At 38.3% G+C, this 15828-nt stretch overlaps 1 protein-coding gene across 1 annotated transcript in view; it reads right to left on the reverse strand.

Annotated features, from left to right (window-relative positions):
- The window catches only part of LOC128227700 (intermembrane lipid transfer protein VPS13B-like), a 41327-nt gene that overhangs the window by 4854 nt on the left and 20645 nt on the right, over window positions 1-15828 (reverse strand). Inside the window, exons 26-50 of the mRNA XM_052938470.1 lie at window positions 15014-15713; window positions 14517-14657; window positions 14041-14214; window positions 13727-13873; window positions 13347-13606; window positions 13043-13205; window positions 12471-12637; window positions 12053-12228; window positions 11654-11802; window positions 10330-10466; window positions 9622-9732; window positions 9260-9371; window positions 8849-9009; window positions 8279-8431; window positions 7570-7821; window positions 7343-7420; window positions 6905-7080; window positions 6238-6399; window positions 5259-5502; window positions 4877-5050; window positions 4452-4589; window positions 3029-3515; window positions 1595-2881; window positions 1132-1308; window positions 738-908 (exon numbers count right to left, since the gene is read on the reverse strand). Of these exons, the coding sequence (XP_052794430.1) occupies window positions 738-908; window positions 1132-1308; window positions 1595-2881; window positions 3029-3515; window positions 4452-4589; window positions 4877-5050; window positions 5259-5502; window positions 6238-6399; window positions 6905-7080; window positions 7343-7420; window positions 7570-7821; window positions 8279-8431; window positions 8849-9009; window positions 9260-9371; window positions 9622-9732; window positions 10330-10466; window positions 11654-11802; window positions 12053-12228; window positions 12471-12637; window positions 13043-13205; window positions 13347-13606; window positions 13727-13873; window positions 14041-14214; window positions 14517-14657; window positions 15014-15713 (6097 nt within the window). The remainder of the gene's footprint in view (window positions 1-737; window positions 909-1131; window positions 1309-1594; window positions 2882-3028; window positions 3516-4451; window positions 4590-4876; window positions 5051-5258; window positions 5503-6237; window positions 6400-6904; window positions 7081-7342; window positions 7421-7569; window positions 7822-8278; window positions 8432-8848; window positions 9010-9259; window positions 9372-9621; window positions 9733-10329; window positions 10467-11653; window positions 11803-12052; window positions 12229-12470; window positions 12638-13042; window positions 13206-13346; window positions 13607-13726; window positions 13874-14040; window positions 14215-14516; window positions 14658-15013; window positions 15714-15828) is intronic.

The raw sequence follows: 15828 nt of genomic DNA on the forward strand, positions 1-15828 counted from the left end.
AAGTACATCAAATATCAACAAGAGATATTTGTCAAACCTTCGGCCCCCTGTGTGCTAGAACATGTCAAAGCTTGAAGAAACTCATTGATTATTAATGGTTGCATAGTTTTCAGGAAAGTGAAGACAAATATCTCAACCTTAAATACTTGATCCTTAATAAATTAGACTGTTGACTGCAACCTTAACTTTTAACCTACTGACCTTAAAAACACAACAATAGAGCCTAAGAGGTTATCTGCTTGTAAATGGCCAACCTACCAATGAAGTTTTATTGTCCTAGGTCATACCATTCTTTTTGTGTGCACAAACTCTTTATAAGACCCTTGACTGTGACCTTAACCTTTGATCTACTGACAACTAAAACAATAGGGATCATCTACTGGTCAAGGGCAATCTTCCAGTGAAGTTTCAAGGTCTTAGCTCAAACCAGTTTCATGTTAATGAGTGGAATATGTTTTCTACATTTTTTTGTCTGTGTACTTGTCCTATTACTTTTAACCAAAAAAACATCATATGCTGGTCAAGCGAACCATACTACTGAAGTTTCATTGTTCTAGGTCTATCCACCAATATGAGTCAAAAATATACTTTTGCCTAACCAAAATCCTCTTGTGTTACGATTTTGCCATATTTTTTTTTATTGAAATTACAAACAATAAAACAATCAATGTCCTGCTTATCAAAATTGACTTGTTATTACATGGCAGCTTCCATTAGTACTATTTCAATTCCCATACCGAGCACACTGATGCCAAGCCCAGTAAGGCCCTGTTTGAGCCCTTCCCCAACCCCGTCTGGGCGGTGTCGTCTGCCCTCCTCCTGTCTTCTCATGTGGCTTCCATCCAGTGACAGACGGTCCATGTTACGAGATACACTAGATGCAAAGTTGGTCACTGACTTTAACATGCCTTGATAAAATAGAGAAAATAAATCATTATTTTGACTCTAGCATTTTCATTACATATTATTTCATTAAAAATATATTCCTCATTGTGCAAGATAAACCATTTGTGTAAAAACTCATATCCCAGTTAAACCTTAACCCAACTAATTAAATATCTAGGGCAGACATTGTGATTTTCTATTTTTAGAATCATGTCAGTTTGAAACACACATGGGCCACAGCCTTACCTGTGGTAACATTTTTCACCATGGATGAGGTCCCTTGGGATACGCCAACCACAAAAGCCCCTGGTCCCCGTGTGAGGCCCCTGTAGGGCATCCGGAAGAAGTCTGCCACCCCGGTCCCTATACTACGCACCAGACCTGTTGGGTTACCAAGGATCTCCAGGGAACCAACCACAGCTCCTATGGAATGGTATAACTCTATTTAGTTCTAGGCATTGCAAATAAAACAATTATCAGTACAATTTAACATAAGCACAAATATCAAAATTGGTTTTGAATTTATCATTTAACATTTGCCTGATGAAAATGATGTGGCTTGATACAAGGTTCTGTTTTTAAAGTAAGTGAAATTACCTACTAAGAAAAATTAGAGTTGTAGCCTGGAGCAAGCCAGTAGTATACAACAAATTTAGAAAAGACTTAATAAGAAAGTCCATGCATGTATGAAAGTATCATATTCACTGACCAGCTCTGAAGAGTGCGCCTGAGGCATAGTGCATGGCTAATGCTTTTGTGAGCTGATAGCTTGTAGTGCACACTCCTAGCTTCTCAAATCTGCCAAACTTCAATGGTGTCTGATCTGCAGCAATAAACACCTTCATTGAGGCATGGATGCTGCACAGCATAGACACAGGCTGGATTGCAAGGTGACCTATCACCACTGGGCAGCTTAGAGCCTGGGAAATAACCCTCACATTCCGCGATACTTTATACACATTTACTGGCACTGGCTCTTTCAATGTCAATGGAACAGGTAAAAGTTTACCAACTTGTTTAATACACTGGAATATAAATGTATCATCTATATAGATGTTCACAGGTTCAATTGAGCATTCAACAGTTTCTATCACAGAATTTCTGCCTTCTACACTGCCAAATACCATCTGTACATGCATAAGGCTTGTGGATTTCAAAACTGCATGCTTTTCAAGCACATTCATTTGAGATAATTGCACCACATTTCTGCCACTTGGTGGCCGTTCAAATTCCTGCCTCACAAACACAACAGGGAAGTCAAAGTTGTCCATATAGTCCATCTGGTTATCCAGCTGTATGTCTCCACAGCTCACTACCACACAGTTTCTATGGTAACCAGGCTGCTCTGCAAGGTCACTGGCCGGGTAGGTCGCAACGTAAAGGTCATTCAAGGTCAACCTGATCATTTCCTGCTTCACAGCTAAAACACTAGTTTCATCAAGCAAAACAAAAGTCACATTTGTTGCTAAAACACCAAGTGATACTCTAGCAGACTTTTTTGTCTTTCTTTTCTTTTTTTGTCTCAGGGCTTTTTCTGACATCATTTTATTAGCTTTGTTACTGACAAGGCTTGATTCTGTATTCATATCTTTGATTTCAGACTGGTTTGATACAGTTATTGTTCGTTCTTTTCCAGTCAATCTACTTCTGATTTCTTTAGCAGACACATCAGCTTTGGTTACTGGGGCAATGCTTACAATTGTAACCATTGCAACTTGTTGAACATGAACTTTGACATCTGCAACTCCGGGCAAAGATATAAAGTTGTCTGCTGCAATATGTAAATCTATTGAATGACTCCATTTTAAAATGTTGAGATCTGAATGGTCCCTGTTATTTGGCAACATGCCAGCAATGTGTACTTTTGGAATGGCTCGTTTATCTATGAGTTGAGGAAACTGTGTGTTGAGGAGGGGAGGAGTGTAGTATGTGCTGCCACCTACAGGAATTAATGGCAATGCAGCGATCAACTCTGTTTCCTCCTGGATTGTTGCTCCTGTAACACAGAAATACATGTATACATGAAATCAAAACCCTTGCCTTTATATGTAACTTTGTTTAAGGAATGAGGCTGAAAGCAGTACAAGTAAATGGAAGTAAAGGAAATTGCGTACAATCCATACAGTAACAATAATATCTGCACCTTTTAAGGAGAGGTTCATCAGTGTCTGTCCAAAGAATAGTGGGAAGCTGCATTGATTTTCCAGGAGACATGCCGGAGCCTTGTCCACTTGTACTGAGAGGTAAGTCATCCCCTGTTCCTCCACTCCGGACACACACAGGGCACGGTATGTCACAATCTCCCCATCCCTCACCACCACAGTCAAGGTCATCCTCCTACCTCCATCACTGGAGAGTAGCCGCACTGGAAACGACCAATCAGAAAAGGCTTCTTGTACAGCAGAATTCTCTTCATTGCTGTATGATGTTGTTTTATTACTTTTATCCTTTGGTAAATATCCAACAGACACATACTTGACTATATCTGTTTTGTGGTCTATGTCAGCTTTCTTGTTACTGTTTTGCACCAATAATAAAGGCTGGAATGTTATGGGGTGAAGATCACTCTGTTTTCTATCACAGCTTGAGTGACTTTGTACAATACTGCTGATGGAATGTTTAACTGTAACCTATATAAAAAGAAACAAAATTGTTGATTAAAAGCATAACCAATAAGACTTGTTTTTTTCCTAACTTTCGTCAAATTTATTAAAAAACAATTAACAATAAAACAATGGAAGCTACAGGGACAAGCCCAGTAGCTTAATATTTAACCAATATTCAATTATAAGGCAGACAAATCAAGGCTAAACAAGAGACAAAATCCCCCAAAACAACATACATTAAACAACCATCAAAAAACATTATTGGAAGACATTTGGGTAACAGCCTTGCCAGGGATGATGAAATTAATATCTTACAGGCCAAACCGGATTTGTTGCAGGTTTTCCCCCAGAAAAATTCACCTGACTGCAAGTTAATTGTACTTTTACCAGTTATTTAAATATTAAAATAAACTGTAACAAGAAATGCCTCAATGCGATGAAACCAGGTTTTTAATGATTGACAGAAGAACTTCAGCCTGTGTCTGTTTTTCTATTTTTAGTAACAGTGACCTTGACCCTAGGATATTCAGTTTCAACCGTTTTACTATTTTTAGTAACAGTGACCTTGACCCTAGGGACCCCAAACGCAATCCCATGAAAGGTCTCCATAAACTCTTCCTATAGACCAAGTTTGGTCAAAATATGTCAACCCTAACTAAAGTTATTCAGTTTCAACTGTTTTTATTTTTTATTTTTAGTAGCAGTGACCTTGACCTTGACCCTAGGGACCCCAAATGCAATCCATTGAAAGGTCTCCATAAACTCTTCCTATAGACCAAGTTTGGTCAAGATATGTCAACCCTTACTAAAGTTATTTAGTTTCATAGGTGAGTTTGACGCTTCCCGGCCGACCGCCCGCCCGCCCAAACACAACGTTCGTCATTCTAATAACTAGGTTTCACTATGTGAAAACCTGGTTAAAAATGCATGATGTCAAGTTGCTGGTACAGAGACACTCACCTTGTCACTCCATGCAGGCACAGAGAACGGGTTCAAAGCCAGGGTGTAGGGGGTTAGGTTAGTCATTTGATATTGTTCCCGGATATGTAACACCCGTACGTTGTTGTGCTGAGAGGATGTTACTGTCAGGTAACACACCTGAACCAGACAAGGCATCTTATTGTATCGATAAAAAAGTGCAATGTATAAAACTGTCCAACAATAGCCATATAGGACTGAATTACTTAGAAATATCTTTACAATTATACAATATCAAATCAACAGTGCTTTTCTTATGTGTTTGGCATTTTAAATCAATTTGAAGCAAACAAAGTCTATGACTATGTCAAGGTAATAATTACATAATAATATACTATTTTTCAATATTTGAAAGATATATTTACGTGTATATAAATTACTTATTTCTTAACAGGATTAAAACATACCAGCACAGATCCGTTAACATGTGCAAATATTGGCATATGGACCCAGGAGTCAATGTAAAGGGTTCTACCGACATCAGTACGGTAACGCTGGGACAGGAGCTCCTCCTCCGACACAGGAATTGGCTCAGATATGTGCACACTGCCTCCTAGCCTCGCTCCAAGGTGGAAACAATTCTGAACAGAAAGAAAATCACATTCTATTTCAACAGATAAGTTCTGTTCATGAAAAAAACAGTAAAAGTTTACTAGAGAAAGCTAATTTAAATTATTTTGACATTAAATATAAATGTCGAATGGAATTTGATATTTTAAACATTAGTTGATATCTTTATCATCAAAAAATAGTCCAAAATTATCATTATGGAGTTAATTGACCACCCACCTCTAGCTTTGGAGGGCATATGGTCTGCCCTTTGTGAATGTCATACTGGATATCCTCAGTGCCCATAAAGACAAGGTCAATGTCACAACCATTGGTGATGAGGTAACTAGGGGCAACATCAACAAGCACTGTGCGATACCCGGCCCACAGCTCCCCCAAGCTAACATTCAAGTCAATGGTAGGCTGGTTCTCCATGGCCATTTCTGAAATGACAGTGTTCTGGCTCTCTGGCATGCAAACATCCCTGGAAAAAAGCGATGTAAAGGATGACAAGGTTACACATCACCTCAAATCTCATTTTAAGTTTCACTGTTTGTTCCTCCATCAAATTTGCATATATTCATGAATTAATAAATAAATAACATGTTGAAATTTATTTTAAATTCAATATTTTATTAAGTCAAGGGCCACAACTATTTAAAGACTGAGTAAAAATTCAAACAAAATACAGCTGTATGCTTCCCATGCTGACAAATATTTCTTTTTGTTCCATGAGTGAAGGTGCAATATTTATGCAGGTACATGTGGACCAAGTTCTTTCAGACCACTTTTTACTCAGTCAAAGGCTGTAATTCTTGTTATACCAAGTGAAATGTCACATAAATGGCAGGTGCACCAATGCCCATGGTAATTAACATTCAAATAAAGTTTCATGACGGTAGTACTCTTAAGATTACATACAAAAACAAATTTTTCAGACCAATGTTTACTAAATCAAGGCACATAAATCTTGTAAGACAAAGTAAAATGTCACATATTGTATGTGCTCATTTTCTCATGCTGACCAGCAATTTTATGAAGTTTTGAGTAGGTGCAATACTTTTGTAGCTACATGACACAAAATATTGGCCTGCCTATTTTCATCCGTTAATTTAGGCATTTATTCATTCTTTTACGATTTATATTGTGACTCATTACATGCAAGTGTATATGTCTGTATCGCTAGCTATGTCCTTGTTTATGTCTCATGTTTACTCACTCTGTGTTCAGTTCCTGTATGTATGGCCAAGACTGCCAGCTTTGGTCCCGTGTGTAAGATGTCAAGGTTGCGGGGTCAAACGTCCCTTCAGGAGCCCGCTGAAGTTGGTCTATGAGCCCAGTAGACAGAGTCACACTGCTACTTGACTTGCCTGATTTTCCACTGCAGTAGTTGTAGAAATATGTCATTAAATGGGTATTTATCATTGTTTTGCCTAACAGTAACTAGGAAGCAGACACTACAATCAGATTAATAATAACTACATATTTTCTTTGGAGGTTGGAGGGGCTTTAAGCACTATTTTGGTATATAAAATCCAGCCAATTGTACATGTTTATCCAATATGGTGGTCTGACAAGGCCTGGAATCACTAGTAAGCCACGTGTTTCATCTGAACAGGGATTTCAGGGCCTGGTGGAAAAGACCTGAGGTAGAGGTTCTGCTCAGGAGCCACCAAAGCTCTAAGTGAGTGTTCGACCTGAACTAGAATTTCAGGGCCTGGTGGAACAGACCTGAGGTAGAGGCTCTGCTCAGGAGCCACCAAAGTTCTAAGTGAGTGTACGACCTGAACTAGAATTTCAGGGCCTGGTGGAAGAGACCTTAAGTTAGAGGTCGAGGCTCTGCTCAGGGGAAAGCAAATATCTAACCTAGTGAGTGTGTGGTTTACCTGAACTGGAATGTGAGGGCCTGGTGAAGGTCTCCACCGGGGCACCGTAGCTGGGTGCTGAAGCCCTTTCCTGGGGCGGGCACCTGTTCATGGAGGCCCAGCTTCACTGTGTCTACGTTCACATACAGGGGCTGGGGCAGGTGGGACCTCACAGTGTACAGGGGACATATCACTACCTGTAAGAGAGAGAGTGCAAAGCTTTAAATGTTAAACGATTGTTACCAAAATCAATCTACCATTAAAATAATTTAAAAACTGTTAACAAACTAGAAATGGCCTCTTAATGCCATCTTTGTCACAAAACAAGGGCCACAGAACAACGCACAGAACAACGCATGCACAAATGGACAAGAGCAAATCAATGTGCCTCCCCATATTGTGGGGGCATAAAAAACGCTCATAGAGAATAAAGGATTCATGATTAATAAATTTCCTTACAAACACTTGCTGTATATTCTGGAATGTATGTGGAATCACTCGGCACCAAACATGATAAGTTCTTTCACCATTGGTCAGCTGTAAGGAAAATTAAGAATTCTAATTGTGCGATGACCCATTTGGTCCAAAGATATAAGGCTGTTCGGTACTTAAAAGAGTAATTGAAAGTAAATTAACCGTGTGCCAGAAATTTACCAGTAAGTCTCTCAGTTTCAAAATCTGCCCACCTTAACAAGAGTGTTGTCCTTCCTGTTCTGTCCAAACACAGACACCACATTTGACCATGGCCCTGATGACCCCCAGGGCCTGATCCTGATCCCCTGGATGGTCCTGGGCTCTAGGATGTATGAAGGCACTGTGAGCTGGGCACCAGCCACTGCCTGATGCTCTACTTCCTTGTTCATTTCAGTGGCAACAACCTTCACCTCACAGTGGTGAGACAGCCTGTTAGAGACCGTCAGCAACCCAGATATCACCACCTGTATATTAAAAAGCAATCCTGAATTTCTTCTTTTTCTTTCTCATTTGTGAGGCAAACAAACTGAATTGTTGAAAACAACATGGGCATCATTGCTCAGATTTTTAATACATATAAATGCCTTTTCATGTTACAGAAGTTAAAATCTTAATGCAAAATAAATGTCATGTAAAATCAGAACTTTTTTTCGCCAATATAGTAACGTTCTGCTGTAGACAGGAATTAGTTCATAGTGTAACGTTCCTATGTAGGTGGAAGTGGGTTCATAGTATGTTGAAGTACTTGGTAATATGCAAATCTGCATAACCAGTTCTCCATGTGAAATGAAGATTAAACTGTTAATAAGACCAGTCGACCCATTCATGGTTAAATGCCTTTCTCTGAAGGGATCTGTTGCATCTTTGGCCTTGCATGTTACAAAATAATGCAAATTCAACCCTAAAATACAAAGCAGTTACCTGGACTTGTACATTGGAGAGTTGTGTGATGGTGATGACGAGTGTGTATGTATGGTCAGTGGAGATGACCGACCTCACAAGGGTGACTGGCCGGTCAAGACTGACAGGCCCACACCATTTCCAGACACTCCCATCCACACACATATGAAGTTCCTGCAATAAAGGTACATTATATTAAAGGGCTTTGTAATTTTATTCCAGAAGGCTACATTGTACTCAGACTTCTGTAATAGTCATAATAGCTTTCAAATATATTCAGTCCTAAAACTAGGAAAAACGTTTTTGATTTTACTAGAGAAAAAATGATTAAATTTAATCCCTACATTAATCAGTATACAACCATTTCATGCCCCAGTATATCCTTCGCAATCACCTCTTTTGTCTTTCCTTACCCTCAACAAATTAACAACTTTCATGGTATTCCTCTAATACTGACATCCTCTACCCCTTAAGAGACAGTTATGCCCTGTGTTATAGTGTCCATGTCCATCAATCAGCAGGCAGCACTATGAACTTTTTCTATTTCAGAATAATATTTATCATAAACAACCTGTAGAAGTTAATATGCACCTGTTTGACCTTTTGTGACCTCCAGCTGTACTGGTGCATTTCTCGGGGCTGAAGCACTAGATTCTCATCTGTTCCCACCTGACCAAACCTTAAAGCATGCTGTGTGTCATTACAGATCACATAGTGACTGAATATCACACTGTCTTCCCCGCTACGATCAGCTGAAATGGGAGGTAAGGAAATTGTTTGAGTGTTTAATATATCGAGATTTTAAGACAACAAAAGATCAATTTCAAATTGGAATATAACAATAAGGGTTTCATTTCCTACTTTTGTATTTATTTTTAATGTGCACTAAGAATAACATGAATCATAAGCCTTTCATTGTTTCTAAACTGATTCATATGACAACTTTACAAAAGCAAGTGCCATAACTTGTTATTTTCTTTTATAAATAATTCCAGCACTCACCTTTGATTATCTGTTTCCATGCCTGGGCAGCACATGTGAGGCTGTGAATAGTCCCCTGTCCCACACTGAGGGTTAATGGGTCAACTGTCAAGTCAAGGTCATACACTCCAACCTGCAAACGGCGTGATGGCAAATATCAAACTTATGTTAAAACTGATAACTATGTGTAACATGGAAATGTTTGTTTATTGATTAATCATTCTCTTTATCAAACATATGGACAATCTTCTAGTGTTTGCCATTGAAAGCAAATAATTTCACATGTACATGATCAAGTGACTTATATGTGTTACTTTGCAGCCTTGTTAAGATGTAAGAAACTGTAATGTATATTCTAGCAGTCTTCCTGTGTAAACGCTCACCTTGTTGTGTGTCTGAATCGTCGCTGTACCAGAGAACTCAACAGGGGAGATCACCCTGTCCATGGTGAGGCACCGGTACTCCAGCACGTCCATACAACCCTCGCTGGAAAACTGTAATAAAACATGTAATGCATGTAACATGAATACAAATATTTCTTCAAAATTAAATGGACAGAAATATCAAACAAAGTTCACAAAGTCAAGCATTAATAGTTACATTATTTGTTTAATATGTAGTAGTTTCAACTTCAACATGTTTTATTTGTAGTGGAATACTAATATATTTTTCAAATCTTGCATTCTAGGACAGCCAATGACATGTGTACTTATTTGCTTCGATTGTTGCTGACGAGCAAGCAGATTTGAAAAAAAGTGTAAAATACTGGTGGTCACAGTGAATTACCATATCTTTAATTTCAAATAGACCCCTTTTTCTTTTATGAGCTGGTTGTAAAGCACAAATACACAGACAACTTTGTTTTGACCAGTACTGAACACTTAGTATCCCAGTCATGTCTTGAGCACAAAGTTTTCCTGCTATCTGTAGCAACAGCAAGGCATGGGAGACACTAGTACTATTTTAATAATCATCATTGGTATGATGCAGCAGGGGATAAAACTCTTGAAGGGGACGCACTGCAACTGAGCTATCAATAAAAGATAAGAAACCAAAACCCATTCCATTGACACAAACATCTCCGCACCTACCTGTATCTGTGTTTTTCCCTGTGGCCCCGCCCACTGATGTGCCGCCACCAGGACATCGTCAAAGGAGACAACTGCAAATTCTCCTGTCGGCTGTAGGCCAGGGTTCAAGAAGAATGGTCTCAATCTTGTCGGTATTTCTTGGGAAATGTAACAAATGAAAACGTGTTGGTTTATGTAAAAACTTCCCATTATTTATAATGCACAGCAGCCAATTGTATAAAACAGTTTAATTCTTTGGTTTATGTCAAAGTTTGCCAAAATGTTTATTGATTGGTCAATATTTATCCAATAATTACTATCAACCAATGGAATAATTTAAATGTGCAAACAAACCAAATGATAACCTTTTGACAACTTTATATCAAAGTTATACAAAATTGGCTGTTGGTTCATAATTAAAACTAAGACTCTGAGCTAACATTCAAGGGACAAGACTGCAGGTAATACAACTGCAAGAAAATTGTCAAAAACTTACATAAAATGTATATTGTTGTGTATAACACATTGAATCTTAATTACTGATGTATCACATGACACATGTATTTTTTAAATATTTTGCTTATTTTTCCAAAATCTATTGAGTTTGTCTTCCACATAAATCCCAGTACATTTTAAAATATATGTATTTGAACTTATCACATGACTTTCAAATGTACGCACTATAAACTGGAAAACCATAATTTGCTGTTTTTAAACTGGTTAAACTTAAATGAGACAGCAACAATATATTATTTTTATCAGGCCTAAAAAAAAAATATGTCTGTTTCGGGTAACCCGACCCTACCTATAAAAATGCGCCGACTATTTTTTACTGTTTCTGAGTAAAAACAATATTCGTTAGCGAATAGAGAGTTACGAAGGGCGGATAAATGCAGATTTTAATCCGAATCATTATTTATATGATAAAACAAAGTCAGGCAATGACAGTAATGTAGGAAAGACTGCCATGTGCAAGAAAACACTCTGAACTTACGACAGATTTTGAAAAAAATATTTTTTTTTTTTTTTTTTAAATCCCTACCTACCCTACCTAGAAATTTTGGGAAGGTTACCCTAAACAAACAATTTATTTTTTGGGCCTCATATAAAATGTTGTACAATCGGCCTCATACTAGTTCGTATTCTAGTCTTGTTTTGAGAAAATAATGTATTCTGTTTTGTAACCATCTGGTGTCTAGGCCCTTTAAAGACAAATGAGCTGATAAGCTGAAAATATTTCTTTCAGATTTCAGTCAACTTTGATTGTTCATCTTATCAAACATCTTTAAATTGATAGCTACTAGCTTTAGCACTATTACTTAACCATACTATTACTAGCCAGTACCTTTGCCGAGGCAGCGTACATGGTTACTGGCATGTACATATAGAGCCTCTAGAGTGACCCCTAGTTGTAGACTGGGAATGAGGCTGGGCACAAAACACGAGTCCACATGCACTGACGCTGCCAGGGAAGCTGGTATCACCAACGCAGGACTGAAAGTACAGGCAAACATCATTAAAAGTACAATTATTTTTCTTTGTAGATGAAATGTGAAACAACATGAAAACTGACACTAGATAGTGATAGATACTACATAGTGTTGAAAAAAAGCAGATTCAAACAGAGCAATACAAAAAAATAAAAACTCATCAAAGAAGACATTCTCTTCACACTCTTCCATGTCTTGATAACATAACAAATTATATCTCATTGTTTGATAACATGTTATACATGTACACATACCGGTCTTCATTCTTGATGACAATCCTCCATATCTGAGCGGCTACAATGTCCTGTGTGTCTGCATGTCGCACCTCAGGGACAGCCATATTAGACACATCGTTCTCTGACAGTCTCATCTCCCCATAGTCCATGAACTGCTGGATGAGACCTTCCCAGTACTGCAGCCGGCACAATACCTGTGGGGGGATAGGGATCACATACACAGCTCTCTACATTTCAGACATTCTACATTTATAGCCTTATATACAAATACATTGTATCATTCAAATACTGCGACCTGCTCTGAGTCAATCTGTTGGGCTTTCAACAACCACTTTTATGCTTTATATTATACAAATATGTCCATCAGTAAGTAATTATCACTTAAGTAATTAGATATTAAGTTATGGGTTCATTAATAGTGCTACTATACACATACTGTATTGCCTTCATCTGTTGTTTCATCTGCGTTAAATGGGACTGGAGTTGAAGACAATGCTGAGACAACTCTAGGAATATTGTAACTCCAGGTCATACTGGAGTTGCCTTCCTTGTCGAGGTTACAAAACACTATTTCTCCTACACTTGGTACCAGATCCAAGCCCTCTGAATAAAGGAAGAGAAAACAAAAAGTGAGAGGAAGCTAAAAGTCAAATGTAAATGCCTGTATAAACATACATAAAAGATTTTATCAATCAGGACAAGGCATACAAGTTCAAAACGTTCTGTACCTATATCTCTTCAAAGTATTCTTTTTGGTATATCATATTCTTCATTTGTCATGATCAATTTCTATGTTGGAATGTAATTGTAAATGTAATAAGACATATATAGGATCTGATACGAGTTGTCATTTAATACAAAATTTATTAAACGAGTTAGTGTTAGAGGCTCGCTTACTTAACAAATTGCATAAACTCATTTATAAGATTTTGTATTAAATGACAACGTGTGTCAGATCCTATATTTATCACATGCTTACAAGGGTAAGCATGTGGTAAGTTATCTCACCATTGTCCATCCTGTACTGGTATTGGCCACTGCGGAGGTCATCCGTGGAGCTGTGGACCACAAACTCCTGGGTGGACATAACACGGTCAGGTCTCTCCTGAAGGTCTGCTTCAAATGTAGAATCCTCAGGTGGAGACAGTTTCTCAGCCTTTGGAAACAGCTCCTAAATTTAGAGATGGTCACAATAACAAAAATTATTTCTCAATAATGATTACTATGGAAAATTTATAATATTATATTGAGTAAAAAAACATAATTCCTAGGACTTTTTTATGTTGACTGTGTAATTCAGAACTCTCTTTACCTTTGAAAACTGTGCCATATGGTCAGCTATCATCATCAAGCAGAGGACATGTTCCTGGCCTATGTGCATTGTGACCATCCCAGTTGCCATGGTGAGCATGCACTGGGACAGGAAGTGGGTGTTGTCGTGGGTGATGAGTGTGTATGTGCCATCTGCCTTCAGTGAGCAGGGCCCCAGCAGGTAGAGCTGTTGCTGGTTGTAAGATGTCTTCACAAGGAAATCCCGCAGGTACGAATTCATTACCATCCCTGTCACCTCTCCTGTAAAAAATTTAAACACGTTACAAGTAGCAGAGACAATGGTTGCAATAACTGTTATAAAAATGATTAATTACTAAAAAGAATTGTGTGGTATTATAAAGACACATCCAGCTAACCCACCTGCCTCTCCATGGGTGAAGCCAACCTGCACCTGGAGGTTACTTAAGGCTGTGGTGACCTCTGGCTGCTCCTCACATGACCTTGTCTCCATGGAAACAACAACCTGCTCTGTCTGAACTGAGATTGTGTTCACCTGCCTAAACAAGTCTGAAACAGGAACTCTTTATTTAGGATCAAAATAATCAATCACAATGATCTTCAGAATTGAAATTAAACTACCATTCTAATTCATCTATCTTTCTTTGAATTCTATAGTGGCAATCATCAAATTCTAAGATGATACAGCCAAACCCATTTAAGTTAACTTAACATACCCAATTCCTGTGTAGGGCCAGCTGTTTCTGCCTCTGTTCCCTGTGTCTGCTTCGTGGCCTGGTTCCCAGCTGGCCTGGCAGGGAACACTGTATGCAGGAAACCCATAATCTGCTGTGCTCGGGAAAATGACAGTGAGGCTCGCACTGGCCTTTCTAACCTCATGTAGATGTTTGCTAAAATAATACTTTAAATTATTTGCATATAAACAAGAACAAGAACAAATCTTCACATAACTTAAGACAATATGGCTGTAGGTCTTGAGGAATAAGCCAGGCACTATCCTGGTAATGTGTACCAAGTATTTAAGTGATTTCAATAGACTGCCGATCCAACAAACAAAACAACGGAATCATGTTTCCAAAATACCTTCTAATGTATTGAAGTCAAAGCAATCTACAGTTTTACTGGGAATTTACAAGATAACACAGCAATGTCAAGTATTACATCAACAAAACATTAACATGTTGAGATATACCTGGGTTGTGGAGAAAGTCTGCCATTCCCAATGTGTACAGACTTGGGGGTATGCCAGTCTGTGGGCTGGGCTTGCCTGCCCGGGTCTCCAGCCAGTATACGGGGTAGTCAGAACAGTCAGGCAACAACTTACTTTCTGACACTAGAATAACAAGTCAGGCAACAACTTACTTTCTGACACTAGAATAACAAGTCAGGCAACAACTTACTTTCTGACACAAGAATAACAATCAGTGAAATGCCAAGTCTTTAAAGCTTTATGAATATTATGCTGATACATTTCATCTTAAGCAAGTTCTTGTCAAGCAAAACCACATAAATGGCAAGAATGATCTTAAACTCAAAATCACCAAACAGCAATATAAATAAAGCATATTTGTGTGTGTAAGTGTCAAGATATTTGGCAATGTTAACTGTTATGTAATATCAAAGTACAAAGACATGATGTATGATAGTGTAACATTTTAAGTGCTATTTCTCAACACTTCAAACACTTACCACATATAAGGTTGGAAGGGTCAGCTCCCTTTATCAGTACATCATAGCTGGAGGTCTCAAACTTCTGATGTTCCTTCTGCAGGGCCACAACAGTATGAGGCTGGGAGACATACACAAATAGGAATGGCCGGATACACACAGTTCCCGCCTCTATCACTCTGCCCTCTTTTTCCCTTTCATGCTCATACATATGCATTAGGTATGGCTCATGGAAACTGCCATCTGATTCCCGATGACCTTCATCATTATCAAGTTCACTGCGTGAAACTGGTTCTACTTTCCATTCCAAGTCCTGCTTGGATTTCTTCTCTTGTCTTTGATCTTGGTGAAACTTAGACTTATTTATTTTGATTTCTTTCTCTGTCATTTCATGAGTGTACACTTGAATAGAAATTCTGCCAGCAGTTAAAAGCAGATCAATAGGGGTCAAGGTCATTGATCTATCTGCACTTGATCTTTGATCTTTACTTTGATTTTTGTTTTTTTGCATGGTTGTGTTCGAAACTTCACTACCTATGCCACTGTCATGGATAGAATCTTTTTCTTCTGAGTTAGCCCCATGAAAATCAGTGTCAGGCATCACAGATTTCATAATGTCCTTGACCTTTTGGTTCATTAACAACAGCTGATTGGTGCTCACATACAGTTCAAGGTCACTTACTACATTAAATTCAAAACCGTAGCCACAAACCAGGTTTTTCTGAAAGCACACATGAACATATTTGAGATACTACATCATATGTGAAATATACTAATGCACATCCATGTATTGTATAAAAAAACAGTTTAAACATTCAAAAGAAACACCCAACATT

Source organism: Mya arenaria, chromosome 3, assembly GCF_026914265.1.
Source record: "Mya arenaria isolate MELC-2E11 chromosome 3, ASM2691426v1".
Lineage (NCBI taxonomy): Eukaryota > Metazoa > Mollusca > Bivalvia > Myida > Myidae > Mya > Mya arenaria.